The sequence below is a fragment of the Thunnus thynnus genome, chromosome 14, assembly GCF_963924715.1.
Source record: "Thunnus thynnus chromosome 14, fThuThy2.1, whole genome shotgun sequence".
Taxonomy (NCBI): domain Eukaryota; kingdom Metazoa; phylum Chordata; class Actinopteri; order Scombriformes; family Scombridae; genus Thunnus; species Thunnus thynnus.
This window is the reverse complement of record NC_089530.1, coordinates 19,421,062-19,442,346: the sequence shown is the minus strand read 5'-3', so window position 1 is coordinate 19,442,346 and position 21,285 is coordinate 19,421,062. Positions and strand designations below refer to the sequence as shown.

General features: G+C 38.5%; 1 protein-coding gene across 1 annotated transcript in view; it reads left to right on the top strand.

Moving 5' to 3' along the window:
- LOC137197195 (protein bicaudal C homolog 1-like) overlaps positions 1-21,285 on the top strand; it is a 64,129-nt gene continuing 42,844 nt past the window's right edge. The window contains exon 1 of the mRNA XM_067610430.1: positions 1-521. Coding sequence (XP_067466531.1) covers positions 329-521 — 193 coding nt within the window. The 5' untranslated portion in view covers positions 1-328. The remainder of the gene's footprint in view (positions 522-21,285) is intronic.

The window sequence follows — 21,285 nt, the reverse complement described above, 5'->3', positions numbered from 1 at the left end:
TTTTGCAAGATGACACGTGAAACTTTGCTGAGGAGTTGGTTGGCGATTTTGCAGTGTGCAGTTTGGTGCTCCGTTAACTCGGCAGACAATCTAAAGCGAGTGGATCAGTGTGCTCCCAACTATTTTTAGAAGTTTGCCTAATGGGGGAAAACGAAAGGGCTTGAAGAAACTGCAGAGGGAAAGTGTCGACTGCGCTGCAATGAGCTCGCACAACACTCCGAAGTGACGGAATAAAAAGAAGTTTTCCAGAACAGAAGTTCAAAGCTTTGCTTCAGCTCAACTTAACTTTAAAACGCAGTGGCCACTGGAGAAGTTGCTGTGCAGCGCAATGGCTGCCCAGTGCGACACTTTAAGCGGATACTTGCAGCAGTCGGACCAGGGCTCGAACAGTGAGCGCAGCACCGACTCTCCCCTCCCGGGATCAGAGGAAGATCTGAGCGGACCCCATCCGCTGCCAGACCCGGAGTGGACTGAGGAGAGGTTTCGAGTGGACCGCAAGAAGTTGGAAGTCATGTTATTAGGTAAAAAAACAAATAAGTAATTAAGTACAAAGTTGAGTGATATATAGAAATATTTTCACTCTATAATGTGTTTTCAACTTCCATCCTGTCCACGTTTCAACTGTAATTGTAGCCTGTCCTTGTGTCAGGGAAGCTGCACACTTTAGCAGCCTTCTGATGGCCCTTTGTTTATGTAAGACGTATAAAATTACACTTTCAATGCACAATTACTGATTTCAGTTACTTAAAATTGTAGGACTCCTTGCTTGCATGGTCAGGAAACTTGAGCGTGGCATGTGCGTGATCCGGAACGAATCAATTAGGGCAATTAAGCCGAGCCAATTAGCTTTGAGTCTTCAATTAGTGTCATTACGTTTATAAACAGGAGAGAATTGTATGATGACCACAGCAGAGAAGAGACCGAGTTTACACTTATGGACAGGCTTAAAACTAGAGTTTGGACACAAGGTTGACGAGGTCAAAGACATAAGAGATATGTCATTAATGATATACCAGTCGTGCTGTACGTATGGAGGTAGTAACATGCTCCAACCACAGGCCGTCGCTGCACAAACTCCCATGGTGTACAATTGTTTGTAGACTAAACTGAAATTGACCTGAACATCCAGTTTGCTTAGTCCTTAGTCAAATGGCCTGCATACATAAACAACTGATGCAACAGCTTTGGCTGGGTTGAACAAAAAATGTTATGAAAAGGAACTGAATGATGAGAAGTAAATGCAGAATCAAGCCAGTATACAAGTAGGGTAGCAGTTAGCAATAAAATTTACATTAATTACATTTTAATGACTGCCATTGATGCATTTTGCCCAACTTATTGTGGTGATAAAAAGTTATTCACACTGTGATCTCTCCTAATGAAGTGCAAGCAACAGTGAACAGTTAACCAAACAATGACAGGCTCATAAAGAGACCAGGCGGTCCCTGTTGAGAAGTCCCTGGAAACTCAGAGGTTGAGGTCATTTATCACATATTTCAAAACACAAGTGTGTGGAATATAATAGCATTAGGTAAGAGGGATGGATTCTTTATCAATTCCACAAGAAGACAGAAAGTCGCCAACAGCAGAGAAGCCGCCAAACAGGATCTTAGGAGGAACATTATCGTTTATATTCATGCTGTGATCAAAACAAATGTGAACTTGTGTGCACAGTGCTGATTAGTATGGCTTAAAATTGTATCTCTGGTATTTGGTGAAAGCTGTTATCCTTCAAATTTGGTAGTTCTGCTTAATTTGAGATTAGTCTTCAGTGAGCAGCTTGTGTTGTTGAAGTAAGTTTATCCTTTATTCTATACACACAGACACAGGCACGCACACACGTAGTTCCCCTTGAGATTGTCCTGGTTGCTGCCTCGCTGCTCAGTACATTCCTCAAAGCTCCATGTCATCCCTAACTCTTCCAGGAAAACAACTTAACCAGAGACCGGCCCTAAATCCGAGACTCCCGGACATACCGTGCGCCACGTCACTCAGTGTGCCTTAATGTGTCTGTCTGTGTGTATGTATAAGTTATATGTAATCTATCCAGTCAACTGCGTCTTCACAGTTTGTTAGTTTGGGCTCCTATCTCTGCCAACATCTTTTTTCTCAATTGTTGTCTCATGACATCATGGCTGACATTGCTCATGTTGACATTGCAGCTGGGATGCAGAATAGAAAAGGCTGCTGTGTTCCTCTGTGTTCTGGTCTTTCTGGTCATTTGTAGGTTCAGGTTTAAAGACCACATTATCTCGACTGTGAAACTGCTTTAACCTTTGACCTCTGGCCTTCAGGAAGAATCCAGGATGTCTGGTTATGTCGTATGTAGCTCGGTTATCTCTTAGTAGACATTGCACAGTCCCAGCATCTTGTGAGTTTTTTCACATAATGGACTAATGACTTCACAAAGCCACAATCTTGGTCTAAATTTGTTTCAACTCACTGGATCAGAGATTCTCTTTTTTTGTTCTGTAGCCATAGGGGAACATTCAAATCCTAATGAATAGCTCTTTTAGTCTCATTCAGTTGGGTCAGAGCTGTGTAACATCTGGCTGTGTTTTGATTGGATAAGCTGTAGATTTTGACATGGTACATCATGTTCTGAAGGCCAGAGTTTGGACTATAATGAAATAATTTTATGGGAACTCCAGTATATTTTTGCTCAGTGTTTTATTGTCTGTGACTGAATCTTTGGCTTCTCTGTCCTGGAAAATTAAGTGTGCTTGACCCTCGGCAAAGAGCCACCGGTCAAATCATGCTGCGATCGCTTCCCAAATAACAATAAGTCATCATCTCAACTTTCTGACCCAGGTAATGTGTTTGCACTAGTTTGCAAATTCGGGGCTGCAATGACCACTTAGTGCAGAATAGTTCATATTGAAATAGTAGTATAGAAATATTGAAGGTGTTATGACTGCAGATAATATTTTAGAGACACAGACATTTGAAACTCTTACTATTCTATGCTTTGGAAATAGCACTTATACCCACCTCTTTTATGAAATATTATGTCAGTGGCTAATCTTTAAAGGTATACTATACAGGACTTTCCTAAAAAACAATGTACAGACTCATACAAAAAAAATCCCTCTCAGTCATCACTTATGACCCACTAGAAGTGTGTGGCGGTGTATTTATCTGCAGAGACCTGCTCTCTGACTGAATTTCCTATTTTCTTATTATTTCGCTGTATTCGGGACATTTCTGGGCATCTGGGCAGTGGATGGTTGCCCTGAGCGAATAACAGCGTGCAGGGTGTGAGGTCGGGACTCCTGGTGTAGCCACCAGGTTACATCGCTGTCTCCGTCTCTCTCCTCTGTTCCGCTCTGCTCTCTGTCTCTGTGTCATGGATCTATAAAGAGCTGCAGGTCTGTGTGTCTGCTTGACCAGGGTCGCGGCTGAGCTACACACACGTAGAGCAGATAGGCCACAGCGGACAGGATGAAGCTCTGCATTCACACAAAATGCGGCACCTTCCCACAGGGTTGCACGGGCGTGTTTATTTGTGCTTTAGAACTAACCGCCGTGAAACAATCAGAAAATAACATTTTATCTATCCGATTCATGTCTTTGTTCTCGCCAGTGCTGCTCGCTCTCTTCATTCACTATCTAGCTGGCTCGACCACATCTGCTCGCTCTCTCTCTCTCTCTCTTGCTCTCTCTCTCTCTCGCTCTGCCAACTTTGGATGCTGTGTTTACAAACACCAACTGACAAATCTTGCATAGTATACCTTTAACAGAACTGCTTTGAGGTTTAGAGGCAGAGGACAAATTGCTTGTGTAAAGCATGGCTAAACATTCATTCACTCCCTGGCATATGGATAACACATTTCTGCCCTGCACCTACATCAGTAGTGTTGTGTGAAAGATGACTTTTTCCCCAAATGGTGGACAAAGTCTGAACTGTAAATTGTAAAATAAATGTTTAAATCAATAGATACATAAATTGCACATAAAGAATAAACCATTATACATCACATAAACATTAGTATGGAAGGAAACAAGATAAGTTTAAAATAGAGCTGCAACTAATGATTATCTTCTTCTATTATTGAAAAAAAAAAAAAAAAGCTCATCGAAATTTCCTAAAGCCCAAGGTGACATATTTAAATGTCTTGTTTCATCTGACCATCAGTCCAGAACCTAAAGATGTGCAGTTATGATATAAATTAGAAAAAGCAGAAAATCCTCACATTTTAGAAGCTGGAACTTCAGAATATTTGGAATTTCTGCTTATGAAATGGCTTTAATGATGATAAAGTGACGTCAAAATAGTTCCATATTAATTTTCTGTCTCATCGATTCATTGAGTGATGATTATAGCTCTAATTTAAAACATAGAATAGAAAAAGAGGTATAACAGCAGGAAGAAGCTTAGGACTAAATAGATTATGTACATTTGTTGTTTTTGATGCATGAATTCAATATACTTGCTGCAGTTTCATTTGCATCCAATATATGATAATGAGGCCGTATTGATCAAATCCTGTTATATGGTGTCCATTGTACCCAGCTCACGTCTGGTTGATGAGCGCCTAAATACTTAGATAAATTACCTTCCGTTGACTTTTTCAGACAAGAAGCCAACTTATTAGTATAATTAGGAATGGTGGTGTGATGCAGGTAAACAATAGCTGCTGTGTGCATGTATTTACTGCAAATGAGCCTGACACTTGTCTTTACAGAGTACATGTTTTTGTCACTTACCTCCTAAGAATTTGGGCTATTCAGTTTTATAATAAATACAAATGTGACCTACTGTTTTGGGGCAATTAGAATCAAGTTGTGTCCCTGAATTATCCCTGAATTTTATTCACCATTTGATTGATTGATTTTAGGGCTGCAACTAACAATTATGAATGAATTTTTTTTTTCTTTTTTTCTGACCAACAGTCCAAAACCCAAAAATATTAGTTTACACTCATGTAAAACAAAGAAAAGCATATTTGGCATATTTGCTGAAATTGATATTACATACCACCATAGTTAATAATGTAGAGCCAGAAAAATCCTGCAATTAAATTTACCTAAATGTATCAGAAGTCAAGGCCCAATTATATTTGCTTTAAATCAGGAATGTGAAAATGTTTTCCAAATAATAATCCTGGCTGTAGTCGGAAAGTACAAGAAACGGGTCAGAGTGGGACATCAGACTGGTAAAGAGGCATGTAATGAGGGGTTGCGTAAATTCTGGACAATAAAAAGGACTCTGAAGCTCTCTGTTCCCATTAAAAGATGTTTGTGATTCACCAGTATGTCGCCATGCTGAAGCCAAACCCCAGTGTACACTTAACCTCTTAAACTCCACAAGGATGCCCGCGACATTACGTCTTTCAGAGACTTAAACGCGCTCAGTTTTTAAGCCAGAGTGAAGATACTGGTATCATATGAAACTAGACGACCTACAGCAAGGCTGTTGGGTATCCACTGGTACCAATTTCATGCTAGCTTGTAGGGAAGGGGGCTAAATAATGCTAAATCTTGGTGAGGGGAAATTTTCAAAGGCGTCCCTTGACCTCTCACCTCAAGATATCTGAATGAAAATTGGTTCTGTGGTTACCCAAGAGTCTCATCACACATCAGACATCCCCACTTTATGCTAATCCCATGCAGTTTGGGGCAAAAACCATGCAGTTGTTTGCATGCGGTATAAATGAGTTATTTTCGCCTATTGTAAAAATGGTGTATTTTGAATATTTCTGCATACTGGGGTCCCTAAACAGTCTTGGAATCGCATAAATTGGGTATGATCAGAAAGCCGAGACTGTAGTGGATTCAGTGAGCCCAATTGTATCCATGTGTCTCACTGTATCAAGTGAGCCATAGTGACCTCTAGGATTATCACAGCCTCATGAAACTTTACAATGGCATTCAGAGGATGTATGGCTTTCCAAAGTATATTGACACTAAGGGAGTTTCAGAGCAATTTCCAGAACAGACAGCTTGCCATCCAATAGCCGAAAAATGCAATTTTTACAGAAATCTCCAAATGTCAAAAGTTTTTGATACCAAATTACAGCATGTATTTTTCTATGGTGTTCTTCAAAGTCTTGGTGTCTTAATATTGTATTTTGGAGGGATTTATGACCATTTTTAATAAATTCTCGAATAGTCAAAAATGGTTAGATTTTGCACCAAATCTGTGTAACAAATTTTTACTCCTCTGTTTTGGCACACTCTGCGTCAGTGGATTTTAAATGGAAATTATTAACTGCTCAGCAATTACAACTTTACTGTCTCTGGAACAGCGGGGACACAGGTTCTTGGGCTTAGATCAGTAAATAGAGTGTAAAGTGACAACAAAATCTCACCCTGACAGCCATCTGCGTTTATTGTTGTACTATTGGCACCGTGGAATAGAACTTCCAAGTTAATGGCTTGGAGACCTTGACACAGGCATGAAAGCTTGAAAGATAGTTTTATGTGTACAGCGAACCGTGTAAGACAACTTTTGTGCCCTCTTTAGTTTTGAAGTAAAGAGACCAGGGGCAAGTGTGGGAAAGAGGTAACATTTTCTTCAACCTCCTATTATCCAAACTGGTGTGTCTGTATGTGCAACAAGGTTTTCCATGGATTTTTTAAGCATAGGTTACCATTGTATTCTTCTGTATATTGGCCAGTTTGAAGAGCTCTGTGGATTTCCCTGCTCAGACTAGTAATGATGAGGGTTCAGTAAGCATGGCCTCCTGGAGGGCCAGTGTGTGTGCACACATCGTAACAACATGTTTGCTGAGTAACTGCAACAACAACCTACAATTAAGCTAAGTGAATCATTTTCTTCATTGAACTAATTTGTTTTCCTTCTCCTAAACCACAGACTATTATTGGGTAGCTTTGTCTTTGAACGGAAAAAAGAACTGTTGAATGTCGCGATGAGAAAGTACAAGGTTTTCTCAGGTATTTTCAGTATGTAGTGATAATGTTTTCAGTACATTATACATCAGGCATTGCTACTGTACTCACTATCCTTTGTGTAAAAGATGCTAATGCTAAGAGTTGTACTAAATACATATGTTGAAATGTTTTTCTCACACACAACTTCATTTGTAGGCCACAAATTCTGTACAGTGTGAGAATATATTACTTTGAAGGCAAGTGGAAACTCTTTGCCTGAGAAAGGAAAAAGGCCCTCTAGCATATAACAAATATGATCATTGTATTTTTCTTTGTTTTTTCCCTTTGTTGTTTAGAGAATTATTTCACTGGCTTCCGTACCCACATAATGAGGGGAGTATGTGTGAGGGCCTCATCCTCCTCTTCCTCCTGAGTGCTGAGTAAGACTCTCAGACAGGAAGTGAGTGTCTTGTGGGGAATGTGCTGCAGGCTTTCTCTCTCTCTCTCTCTCTCTTTCTCTCTCGTTTTCCCCCTCTATTGGTCCCTCTTGAGTATTCAAACACTGGTCTGTTGTTCCAGCTTCCATCATATCCACTGTGGAGTCGTTGGGACTTTCCCTAGTCTTATGGTCTATCCTTACACTAAAACACAATCCTCACTCTAACCTTCTAACCTAACTAAACGCAGGCAAATTGTTAGTGAAAACAATGATCGATCATTTTAAGCTCTTGGATTTTTCTATCTTGTAGTATTCAGTTTTGGGGCAAAAAGGTGATCGTAGGGCTGCACAACTAATTGTGGGTAATTGTGTTGTGATTTTTGATAATTTGGTATGTTGACAGTATTGAAGTGATTTTAGGTTTGAGGTATAGCACGATGTAGTTTATCATGTAAATACATTATATTAGACTAGTTTAAAGTGAAAGTAAAGATGGATAAGCAGTTAAGTTGGAGAGAAACCGTACACAGACCACCCATGGAAAAAATGTATTTAAAAGTGGAAAATAATTAGGGCTGCCACCTGAAAGTCGAATCATCTGTTGGAGACCTCTGAGTTGACTGAGATTCTTCAAGTCGAGCAGTTGTTTTTTTTTTTTTTTTGTTTGTTTTTATCAGTCAGTGTGCATTACAATTACAGGATAACAGATTACAAGCTTACAGAAATGTACAGGGATAACATCTCAATAAGGAATTATAAATGAGGGGAAAATTATTTTTATTATTTCAAAGTGGACAGTGCTCTGAATTTATTTAAAAATTTAAGGCCTACAGTTTTTATTTTCATCTAAAAATAATTCAAATCTTCAATAATGCAATTACTTTATTCTTGTTTATATTTATTTATTAGTTTTTATGTTTTAAAGAGAAATAAAGAAGTAGGTCTATCCTGTTGAAGAAGAGACGTCAGCTATTTCATTGCAGGAAATGCCGTGAATTTATTTTAAACTGTTTCATTTGTTTATTCATTTACACGTTTTTAATGTTTAAAGTGAAATTTTTTTTTTAAAAAAAGGCCTTTAAGAGCTTGATTTAAACAAAAATACACGTGTGCTGCCTGTCTCATTATTCTGGCATATCCATATAGTTGTCCAACATTATTCAAATAGGCCGCAATTCAAATCTTGCATCATATGCAGCTGTCTTTTATTGACTTTTAAATGTTCAAAAATCACTAAAACTCATGCCGATGGATTTTCTGATTGCCAGATCTTTATGAAAAGAAAAAGGAACAAATAGTGGAATCTTCGTATTGAACAGCCAAATCTGATTCGACTGACAAAATTCTGAGTCGGGTACTGCCCTTAAAACAATAGACTCGATATTAGAGAGGAAAATTCTTCTCTCATGTCTAGATGTGAAAATTGTTTATGCCATCAGAGGAGATTGTCATCTGTCAGAGATATTGTGATGTATAAACCAGATTACTACTTATAGATTATGTGTAAAATGCGTGTTAGGGTTGTGACTGTGCCAAAGCAGCAATTGCTCTTTTTTGTAGTTGTGGACCACAATAAAAGTAGCCTAGCAACAGAAATGCTTCCTGTTCATTTTGACAAAGTAGATATGCATCCACTTCAAAGTGCATTCACTTCTTGTCAGGGAAAGGTATAACCTCGTTTGCCTCACACAAAGTTCAGTCTAGTTGACCTTTGACCTGTGAATTAGCAAAACTATCCAGTTGTCAATTGTCAATTTGAGGGAGAGGGTAGGATTGACCTGTTGTTCAGGAAGTATTGATTGTATATATGCTTGTTTATCTAATGCCATAGTGAGTGAATACAAGCGGTAGAGAAAGGGGGGGGCGTGATGCATAGCTTGCAGTAAGCATAAGGAAGAGAATGAAGAATTAGCTTGCTAGCTCCAGCAGTTTACACTCAATAATCCTTGTCATAGTATTTACAGTCCTTCTTGATTTTCTTGAGTAGCTGGGAGTAAAGCCTGAATATAATTTCTTATTCTTATTCCCTGCTATTAAAGTTAGCAGAGAGCTTACCGGAAATTAGCCGGCTTGGCAGGCAGAGGTATCTAGGGCATGCGCAGTATGCATTCATCTATGAAATACAGAGAGATTTATCTGGCAGTGATAGGCTTAATTAGAATTGTGTGAACTTGTTTGGGAAGGGCTTGAAAGTAATGGACGTTCATTTATATGTAAACGTTCCGCACTGCAAGTTTAAGCATTTAATCCTTGAGATTTTTTGATAATTTAAAAAGCACCAAATATGGAGATACATAGCTTTCACAAGACTGTGATATGCCATGTTGCCTTTGAGAAAATAACATGTATAAGCATAGTTTTTTCTGTGCAGCCCGAAGTGTTGGACAAGACAAATCAAGGACACCTACATTGATAAAATCTCTCTTCCTGTGGCTGCGTACTGTACATTTTGCGACATGTTAATACTTAATCTAAGCAAAATGGAAAGTAAACACACATCAGAACAACCAGTGTGTAATTTAAATACTCCAGCTGATCTCAGTGCTGAATTCTGCTCTTTACTGGGCCTCGCTCCGTTGCCTCTTGCCACCTTCTCTCTCCCTTTTTCTTTGAGATTTTACTGAAACATGCTGATACAATTAAACAGTTCTATTCTACTTTGCTTACGCATTGAATTCCTTCATCCTGGGCATGATGAAGCTTTCAGGAGCTGTAATATAATTGAGCTTCAGTCGGCGGAAAAACCTGTAATTCATTACTCAAGAAAATAAAACCAGGAGTCCTATTTCAGCAGTCCGAGTGGAGATGGAGGGCTCTGACCCATTTCTATGCTCCTGGAACTGTAAATGGACTGAAATGAATACCTGTTTTTCTACGTCCCTCAAAGCTCTTTTTCTTCAACCCTTTTCAAAGTGCAGATTTACATTCTGTCTGGTTTGCGGTTGCTATTTTAGAAATGTTTCTTAGGGGGGGCACCCCGACTTATCCTGCATGCGTGCATACTCACCACACACACATGCATACAGGCGCACACGCATGCACACCACCCAGCCCTTAACCACTCCCCTTAAGAGTTTTCATTGTTTATCTTTGGAGAACCTTGGGTTTTGGTTTGTTGTTCTCTTTCCTCATTCAACATCCAGTACAATCTGCCTTTTCTCCACTTGCCTTGATCGGAGAGAAAGCATTTTTATAAGAGTACCGTTTGGATCTAGTCCTGGCCATCGTCAGAATATCCTCCACAAAAGGGAGAGGGTGGGGGGAAGAAAAGAAGAAAAGGAAATCTCATTTTGTTGAAGTTATTCCATGTGCATGCATTTCAAAAAAGACTCTAACTGAATGATGTTCATTTCCTGTAAGCTATTCAGTTATGCATAAACTACGTCTAATTGGACATATCAGTGGAGATAATTCAGAGGTTGAGTAATCGAGTACAGTAATCGAGAAAAGAAATTTCCATCACTAAAATCCTGCACATATTTCTCATGTTATTAAAGTGTGATGCTATGGTTGAAATGCTGATAAATCTGAAATGTCAGTTATTACCCAACAGTACAATGTAATGTTTACAGTGCAACTCCCGGCCTGTTAACAGAGACTGACTCCCTATGCTCAGTGGGGGATCTAACACAGTAGATACCAGGCACCAGGAATGTACAGCGTTGTGTAATCACTTGGCTGTATTCACACAAGGGAGATGAACAAGGATATGATAACCCAAACATGTTACCAAACAGCAGCTTGATACTAAATGTCTTATTTCCTGGACTGGATGCAAAGATGCCTGAAAATCCAACACTATAAGCAGTGTGTGTTATGATGTTAAGTCATAATCCTATTAGTGTTTACAGACATAGTGAAAACAGTTTAGGCCAGAGAATGTCACTACAACTTCTAAATATTTCTAGACTGTCTCATTTGTGTGACCTCAGGTTCAGTGAGTCTAGTTTCTCTTGCAGGCTTTCATCTTTGTTTGCCGGAAAGCAACATCTGGCACTTAGTGTATTATTTTGATAGCACAGTTGCTTGGCAACCCTGCTGGAGTTGAGAGGAGCGAGGAGCCGTTTTGAGCATAGAGGGCGATTTCTGCTCGAAAAAAGAAACTTGATGACAGGTGTTCAATTTTGTGGGTATTAACTTCATTCACTAAAAGCTGCAAAAGTGATACAGGTTTGAAGCATTAGGCCTTGTAGTTGTAATCCCTTGTGTCTCTTTTCTGGAGACACACCATGGCTGCTGGCTGCGAGTGTGGTTTAACACTACAGCAAACACTCCTGAGCAGCCACTAGGTCAGAAATACAACAAGTGCAACTGATGTATCTGCTGAAGTGCAGCCAAACCAACGCCAGTTGTTTTAATAAAGTCCGTAATTGCAATTGCTGTCTGATTTCACGGTGTGAGTAGTTTTCCACACAACAACAGGGCAAAGTAAAGTTGTTTACATTGTTGCCTCCAACTCTTCATCAAGCAGCTCACTGTGGCTGCTCCTTCTTGTTCCATTACTCCCTGCAATATTTAAAGTTGATCTGCTGTTTTAAAAAATACTGAAAATTACCGTTCTCTTGTTTTCTAGACACATTTTTAATGATTGCAGTCAGCATTCAAACTTCCTCACAATAAAGCATTTACTGCTGCAACTGCTGACTGGTGACGTCAATGTTATTCTGAATGAACGGCTCCCGGCTATCTCCGATCCTACAAGAGCCCGACCGATGATTTTTTGGGCCGCTACCGATATCAGGGATAAAAAAAAATTCCAGCTGATATTATATATAAACACACATTTTTTGCAATGATCCCTTGAATATCAAACACTTTTGACAAAGATATGTAATGGAGGCGGGATATTTTACAGTTTAACAATAAACTTATATCCCAAAATGACATCAGTGCACTGAAACAGTAGACTTTTGCCCCCCTCATGTATGTTAATGGAGTGGACAAAATATTAGGAACACCATTCAATGTAATGCACTCCAGTACACCACCACCACCACCACCCACTATGATCTCAATAATAAACATAAAGTAGAATTTTCACCTTTCTCACAATGTATAAGCTGTGTTAATGTAGAATTTATGGCAGAGCTATTTTGTATTGGATTGCATTAGATTGCACAGGTGTACCTAATGAAGTGGCTGGTGAGTGTATGATATGGATATATCTGTGATAGGCCAATATTGGCCAACTGATATATCGGTCGGGCTCCCAATCCAACCAAGTAATCTTATCAAGTAGCTAAAAAGAACAGGTTGTAGCTGAAAATAGGGGAAATGTTTGCCAAGATAACCCAATAAATACAGCAAGTTTTGCCAACTAATTGCCAGGTTTTGCTGACTCACCCAGATATCAGTGAAATTAGCCCCTCCTATGGTTTCCCTTGCTGTAGTTTCTGTTGTTGCCATGGACACACAGCATACCATGGTGACTTGTCTTACTGTTTGAATGCTTCTAGCACCAGTAGGAAATGTTCAGTTTGCATTAGCAGTAAATTAGTACAGCTCTGATTCTGTGTTAGGAGAGTGAACAGTAAACAGTGAGATTGATAGTGAGGAGATAAAAATTTTAAACACTGAATCCATATTTGTTGCATACATGAATTTGTCGTGCATAGGTGGGCAACTTGAATCCAATGGTGTACTCTGTAACTAACAATGAAAAAACTACTATACACACACACACACACACACATATATACAGAGAGGTAATTACAGAATGTAAATATCTTGAGGATATTGCTGAAAAAATGCTGGCATCAAAAGCCGAGTGTAACTTCATGAAAATCTTAAGAATTGTAACTTAAAGGAAATCCTCAACTCTAAATCAAATGACATCTCACACTGCTGGTCATTTTGTGTTAATTCACAGAATATATTTGTTGTTTATATCATAGAAAAAAGGCAGTAAAGAAACCAACTAAGGTACAAAAGATTTCACACTTTCCTTCAGCCTTAAAACACCACATCTATTTTTACAAAGTGCAGACTACTTTCCTTTTGACCATAGCAAGTGTGAAGTGAATCTTAAGAAGTAATTCTTAGGTTAACAAGTGATCTTACATGATTAATAAATGGCAAAATAATTTTATCCCTAAAGCGAGAAGTAGGAGGCATGTCTGTTTGACCCAAATATCATTAACCTCCCTTTTTAACAAAGATAAAGAATTCAATGTTGAAAGCTCAGAATGCTTCCCTGGCAGTGTTGAGATGAAAGATCACATAAAGAGGACAGCCAGTTCTGCTTTAGTTGTATACTTTCCCAATCCTGACTTGGTGATTAGATACCACTGTTGTCTTGAAGAAGCAGTTGAAATGTTTATCAGGCACTGCACTCTTGTTTGAATGCCAACTTGCATAGAGGTAGTGCCAAAGGAGAGACTTAAATGTTGGCTTTTGTCTGTTTTTATTTAGATCTCAACCCTATTACTGCCAATTACTTGTCAGCTGCGGGGTGAGACACTTGTAGAAACTTCCTGTCTTTGAAGTGAGGCATTTAAGCTTGATTGATGAAAACAGCCTCTGTCACCGAATGCTATTTATTGTATTGAATTCATTGTTTTCTTTATTGTCTACACTTGTTATTTACCTTTTTCAAATTGGCTTTTTGGATTCAAATGACATGGTTGTTAGTCTGTGAAGGTGTGAGGAAGAAGTGTTTGCAATTTGAAAGTGAATACTGTGAGATGGTATAAATTTGTCAGCTGTCTGAGACATTAGATTTATACAGAGGTTCCTTTTGATATCTCTGGTTCTTTTCAGGCTTTATGGTAGTACTTGATTTACAGAATTGTTTTGATATGATGACCTACCTTGATTTGTCAGGTATTAAATTAAATTGATTAGCCAAAAACAGATTCCTAGTCCCGGCTAGTGATTTCATCAAAGTCCTCAATTGAACTTCCAGGAAATATAGTATACGATGATAAATCAATATCACAATATAAAATTATCTATACCTTGATAAAAATTTGTATCCATATAGAGGCATTATGTTTCTGGTTGTCTGTTTGTCCCATTCTCGTGAGCGTGATATCCAGGAAGGGAATTTGTTCAAATTTGGCACAAACGTCCACTTGGACTCAAGGATGAACTTATTTGGTGGTCACAGGTCAAAGGTCAAGGTCACTGTGACCCCACATTCGTCCCATTCTTGTGAATGTGATATTTTAGGCATGCCTGGAGGGAAAGTCATTACATCTGGCACAAACGTCCACTTGGACTCAAGGATGTAGGGAATTGGTGGTCAAAGGTCAAGGTCACTGTGACCTCACAAAACACATCCATAACTCAAGAAATTCATATGCTAATTATGACACAGTTTCGCACAAATGTCTAATAGGATAAAATGATGAAGTGATGACATTTTATATTCAAAAGGTCAAAGTTCAACTTCACTGTGACATCATAATGTTCTGCAGAAACAGTTTTCTGGCCGTTATTCAACGCCATAACTCAGGAACAGAAGAGGAGATTGTGACCATATTTCACATTTGGTCAGATACTGAGTTGGTGACACTAATCTTGGGTGCCCACCTTGAAACTGATGTGATTTATATAGATCTTCTGTGCTGCCGGGTTGAAGATGTGTGTGAAGCATCCACATTTTAGAATTTGTAGCTTCTTTGCAGCAACACACTAATAGACATACAACAGAACAAGAACAACAAAGCTTAGGCAAGGGGGAAGACGATACATAACAAGCTAGACAACAACAAAAAGAATAGTTTTCCAAATACACTTGAATAAGGAGGTTTGTTTGCCATTGTAGCTGAGGAAACGATCTTGCGGTGAATGGTTGAAATACTGGAGAGGTGATGAGCTGATAGAAGGCAGGTGTTGGATGAGTCAACCCAAATCACATCATGGTCACTGTAGTAGGAAGCAGGACAGGGGCCTGCTGTTCCTCTGGTAGTCCACCACAAACTCTTTGGTTTTGCTGTTCTTGAGCTTTAGATGATTATCGTTGTACCATGTGATGAAGCTCTCTATCAGTCCTCTGTAAAGTCTCTTGAGGGAAGACAGTATGTTTCTTACTGACAATTATTCACTGGAATCATACATGTCAATATAGTGATAACTTCCATTTTGCCAAAAAATACACTTAATGCCTTTTTATTAAACTTCTTTACACATATTATATGAGTCTGGACAGACATGGATGTATACTGCAACTTGAGTGGTTGGTGGAGACATACAACCACGAGGCGGTATTTCTAGTTTTTCGATTAATCAACTATTTGTTTTGTCTATAAAATGTCAGAAAATAAAGAAAAATGCCTGTTATGATTTCTTTAAGCTCAAAGAGACATCCTCAAATATCATTTTTTGTCTGATCAACAGTCCAAAATCCAAAGATATTCAGTTTACTATCATGTATGACACAGAAAAGCCTCAAATTCTCATATTTAAGAGAATATTTGGCATTTTTGCTTAAAAAAATTACTAAAATGATTATTTGACTATGAGTCAACTAATTGTTGCACCTTTTTATTGTAGATAATAAAGTCTAATTGTCTTTATCACTTGTATATCAGTCATTATCATCAGATGCAATTTTAGATTAAGTTTTAACTCTGACATCTGATGAGAAGTTGAACAATATCAGATTCTAGACGATCTTTCTTATATACAGCAATACTTGAAGTTGAACCTAAAAGGAGATTGCAAGTAATTAATCGCTACTTTTTTAGTAGAATACGGATCTAAATATGTACTTTACAGTAAGAATATGAGTGTTCATGTGTTAATGAGCATGGGTGCTTACTCAAGGAGTTGTTGCATTGCGTGTGTATTCATGTTTTTCTACGGCTTTCCCTGGGGGCCTCTCATTAGCTCCATGTTGAATCAGCTGAGAGCTGCTGTGCGCACTGGGGGGATGGATGTCAGAACGCTGTTGTGAAAACATCATGCTCTCCCGCTCTTTCTATTAAAAACATGGGAAATGTAGTTCTTTTCATACTAGTTGTAGTCTTCTCAGCCAGGGGAGCTTATAAACCTGGCTTTAATATTAATCTGTGTCACTTAAGTAAAGGCATGAAAGCAGGCGGGGGACTGAGATGTCAAACCTTTCCCAGATTGGAGTTGTCATTTGTTATGAAATCCTATCCAAAGGAAATTGAAGTTGTATAACCTTACTCATTTTAATGCTTGCGTTGACTTTTCTGTGAATGTCCCAAGTTTCACCTTAAGTCCTTTTGTGATTATTGCCAGTGCAGCGGATTTTGTCTAAGCAGCTCTGCATTTTAGAGATTTAGATGGTGCCTTTAAGGGGCTCTCTTTGGTTTTTGTAATCTAAGAGGCCCCTGTCTTCATAGAAATCCTTTGGCATGATGGATTTCACTTGATAATTCTGGCACAGCACAAATAATGGGGTAACCAGGCATTTGTGTTATTTGGTGGTTATTGATCGACTGATATAGCGTGTTCAAAATAAATGGATGTTGGCTTATATCTGAGCTGTGACATATCTGCCCTCTTGTTATGAGAAACTTTGGCTTAAACTAGTGCTTACTCTCAACCTTTCCATTAAACCAGAACATATAGTGTAGGACAGAAACTTTCTAATAGTAAAAACATACATGTCAAACACTTCTCTGGATTTGAGTTATAATGGCCCGTGTCTCTATTGTTTGCTTAATTGTTGTATGTGGATTGAAGCCATGACTGTAGAAATCAACGCTGTTTACATTCCTTCAGTGTCAAAACAGTGGAATCTCCCAGAAAGTTAGTCTCTCCACAAAATAATGGATAACAGACCCCATTTTCATCTGACAGCATTTAGACCTTCATGACTTTACACTGCACTCAGTTCTTTACATGCAGTGACAATTATTTGATATATTAAATAATTACATGGAGACCATTAGAGGGTGTGGATCTGATTAACTGCAACGTTTTTTTGTTTACTTTGTCAAATTAATGGCAACATGGGAGATAACTGCGTACAATTTAGTGCTTCATTGCTCCATATTTTCAAAAAAAACACCAGAGGACAGTATTGATTGCAACATGTGATCTGTGCTCAGGGATCTTGTGTTGTTTTTCAGCTGTGATGCTTTTACAATCTGCTGAGCTGGAAGGGAGGAGCGTTGCATTGTCCTCATATAACCTGGGCCGAAAACAGACGATTAAACCATTCTGTCACTTTAGAAACAAACGTTACAAAGTCAGTGCCCTTAAAATGCTAAAAAACATACTTTAAATTAGGGATGTGCTCTTCAACTCTTGTCCAACCATTCAGTCATGTTGCAACCATTTTTGTCTTAAGAAAGGCCTGTAATTTAAATTGGCTTTCAGTTCACAGGCAAAACAATAGTTTTCTTGGTTATCCAAGTAATAAAGCATGAGCTATGTATTTTTGAGGCAAAATGCCCGTTGAGCCTTAAAGAAAAAGGGGAAAGACGAACGTAAAAGTTCTCTATGGTCTATTTCTTTTTTTCTCATCTTACAATGTTAGCAAATCAAATCTACAAGACGAACAAGCAAACACGACTGTTGTGAAAAGGAAAAATGTAAATTTGGTTTCTTGCATTGGAATGCTGGCATTCAGTAGCTAACTTTCAAAATCTCAGATGCTGCTGTGACCTGGAATTTAACAATAACTTTTACAAAAATTGTTGCAGTGATCAAAAAAGTAAGTTGTAATGCAAAAATATCCGTGTGGCCCTTTTGTAAAGAATTGTTCAATTCACTTATTTGCTCTCTTGCCAAGAGTTAAGAGAAGATTGATTGACTCTTAAGTTTGAGTTAATTAGCTTAGCTTAGCATAAAGACTGGAAACAGCAGAAATGGTTAGCCTGTCTCTCTCCATAGTTCAAAAATCCACCTACCAGTACCAGTTATGATTTTTACAGGTGTTGCGTCCTGTAACTTCCTCTTGGTGACAAGGAGCTGGGTGCAGTGACTTCCTGGAGTCGCCACTAGTTTCTTGGCAACCTCACGGTGAGGGTACTAGACTTCGGGCATGAGAATCATTATTGATTTTGCTCATTTAACCCACAGGAAGAAAGCAAAAAAAGTATATTTCCCAAAATGTATCTATCCCATCTACGCTGTTTTCAGTCAGAACTGAAACAGTGACAGTGGTTGCTTGAAGCTTAGTGTTTGATATGTTATATACCAATATAAGAGTTATTTCTGTGACTCTAACTTAAAATAAACAGTATTTCTGCACTGAACTTGTCGTACTTGTCTGCATTTTTGTGGCAATTGTTCTGTTGCAACTTTTCTGGCTCTGGCACAAGAATATGACACATCCCTTCTTCTTACAAAGCTTACAAAGCTTACAAAGCTCTGATTGACTTGGTTCTTTTCCAGTCAGGGAAATAGCTGTCTATGGGCACAACACCAGACTTATTTCAGTTGTTAAAAAAAATCCGAGATGTGGTCAACAATTCAGAGGTCTGGAACCGGGCTTGTGCTGAGGGTAATGAAGAAAGTTTGTTTGCACTACAACTGGCTCATAGCAAATTGAGAGCAGAATTCAAGTCAAAATTGGTACATTCATGTCATTTGAAAATGTGAACCATACCACTACTTTTTTAAAATCTTTTTTTAACCTTTCGTGTAATGCAGGTTTAGAACAGGATGAGACTGTCTCCATATCATAATATACCCCAGAGCTCGTAGTAACCTCCCTGTCTCTTCTCAGGGTTCTCCCACGACCACTTTAAACGCATGTGCCAACAGGATGTTTTGCTCTCAGCACATGGCTCATGTTTTCACTCATGCTCCATATCAGATTCCTTTCAGCTCCCAGCGCACACAGGCCAAAAATGCTGTTTCACTGTTTATGTTAGTCTTTGGCTGTGGCAAGTTTAACATCCAAACAAATATGTATTTATGCTTTTTTAACTCATCTTTTCAATCATTTCATTAGGCCTCACTTGACCTGATTGTTATCTTGAATCAGTAATGTTTACTGTCTGTAAATCCAATACTACTGAGATAACACCACACCAAAAGTGTGTTTTTATTCATCAGTTTGCTGTGACTTCGTTTCAAAGACAAATTGGAATAAAAAGAAAGGAGCTGTCATGTCTGACATATGACTCTCCCCCCTGCGCCTCGTACTAGCTACTGTTAAATGAAATGCTTAAAGGAGCATGTGTGAAAATGAGCATGCAGTCTTTGTTTGTGCATGTGCACTTTTGGAGAAAGGAAGATTGCATGTAATTCTGTGCAATTTTGAGTTTATTTGGAAATTCAGTTGTCATGGATATAAATGGTATTTTTGTCTGCACATAAGCATTCTTTTGGGTGAAACTGAAATAGATCTGAGTTCCTTCTGGCACTGTTATTCACCTAGTATTGGTCGTCTTTGTTGTGTAATTACTGGACTTAATTGCTGTGCTTTCCTTGCCAAGCATCACAGATGTTGTAGTTACACATCTCCACTTCAAGCGTGACAGCATCCCCTTGACATAAGGCAGACGTACAGTGACATTTGTTTTTCTTTTTCCTTCTCGGTAAATGTTTTCTTTCTGTGAATAACAATACCTCTTCTACATATCCAGGAAGTTTACAAATCAGTGACAGAGTAACATGGATAATGATATATACTGTATGATATAAAAAACCCAAAGTTCAACTGCATCACTGAGGAGAGTCATATTGTCCTCATGCAGATGTCCTGTTTCTAAGTAGCATTTTAACTGGCCCACCATGTACCCTGTTTAGTTTCTATTTCTTTGCCACTGACTGATTCACTATTGTTTAATTCACAAAAAAAATACCACAGATTTTCAGTTTTTTTAGTAGACAAGTGGGGGAAAACGGTCTGTATATTGCAGCACTCCTTTTTGTTTGTCTTAGTTTTTACAGGAAACCCTTTCAGTAATGTCTCTCATAATTGTGGATAACTTCAGGCCACTTAAGTAAATAGCTCAGTCAGAGCTGTTCCCTGTTATTCTACCTCAAAGCTGGATGTCATTTAAATTTAATATCAGATGTTAGCACTTCTACTTACTATCATTAATATGAACCAAATATATTTCTTCTTCTTTGAATGCTGACTAGATTTTTTTTTTATTAACAGCTTGAGCTAGGGTTGCAACTCTCAGTTCTTTTCATCATTGATTAATCTATGAATTAGTTTTCTACTAATCTTTTAGTATCACAGTGACAACCATCCATCACAAGTTTCCAGAGCCCAAGTTGCCAATATTCTCAAATTTATAATTTTGTCAGACAGTCAAAGAAGCCAAATATATTCAATTTCCAACTAGAAGATGTCGGCCAGGTTTGTACAGTCAAGATGGCAGCAAAGATGACAAAAACAGAGAGATATTTATCTTGCATCGTGCCTAACTTTAGTGGATCATAACACATCAGGTATGGAATTAATCTGCAGATGCTCCGTTGAAGATGAGACCAAACTTTTATATGGATGTCAGTTTTTAAGCCATGACCAAGGCCCAAATTTGGCCGGCAACAGACTAGGTAAGCTTTGTTTTTAGCCTAGCCAATTGTCAGAAATGCCTTTTGCTATATCGCAATGCATATTGTAAAATGGGGAGGACTACTGAAAAGATGAAAGTCTAAGCTTTACAATAGGCTAATAAGGAATCTCATCAATATTTATTTGAATTCATAACACAGCCCGCTCTCGAGGTACGGAAATTTGGCACCAACTGATCTAGCATGGCAACAAGGCGTGATTGTCTGTCTCAGCAGAAACAAGTTTCCAAACTGAAGCAGCAGTTGATCACTTGCAGCCCCTACCGGCCAGTTTAGTAGAATTGGGAGTCAGCAGTCAATGGTGGTATAAAAGGAGTTTTTCAAAAATTGTGAATCACTGGACCCACGAGAGGCCCTTGAGCATTCAGTCAGAAATGTGCACAAAAAATATTAGGCTCATGGGTCCAATTGTATGTGAGATTAGCTGCAGACAGATACACACATGGACACACACACGCACACACGACCAAACACATGATTCCCTGCAGGCAGAGATAATTATATGAAATAAGGAATTTTGACTGCTAAATTTAGTCAATAAATTACTTGCATAA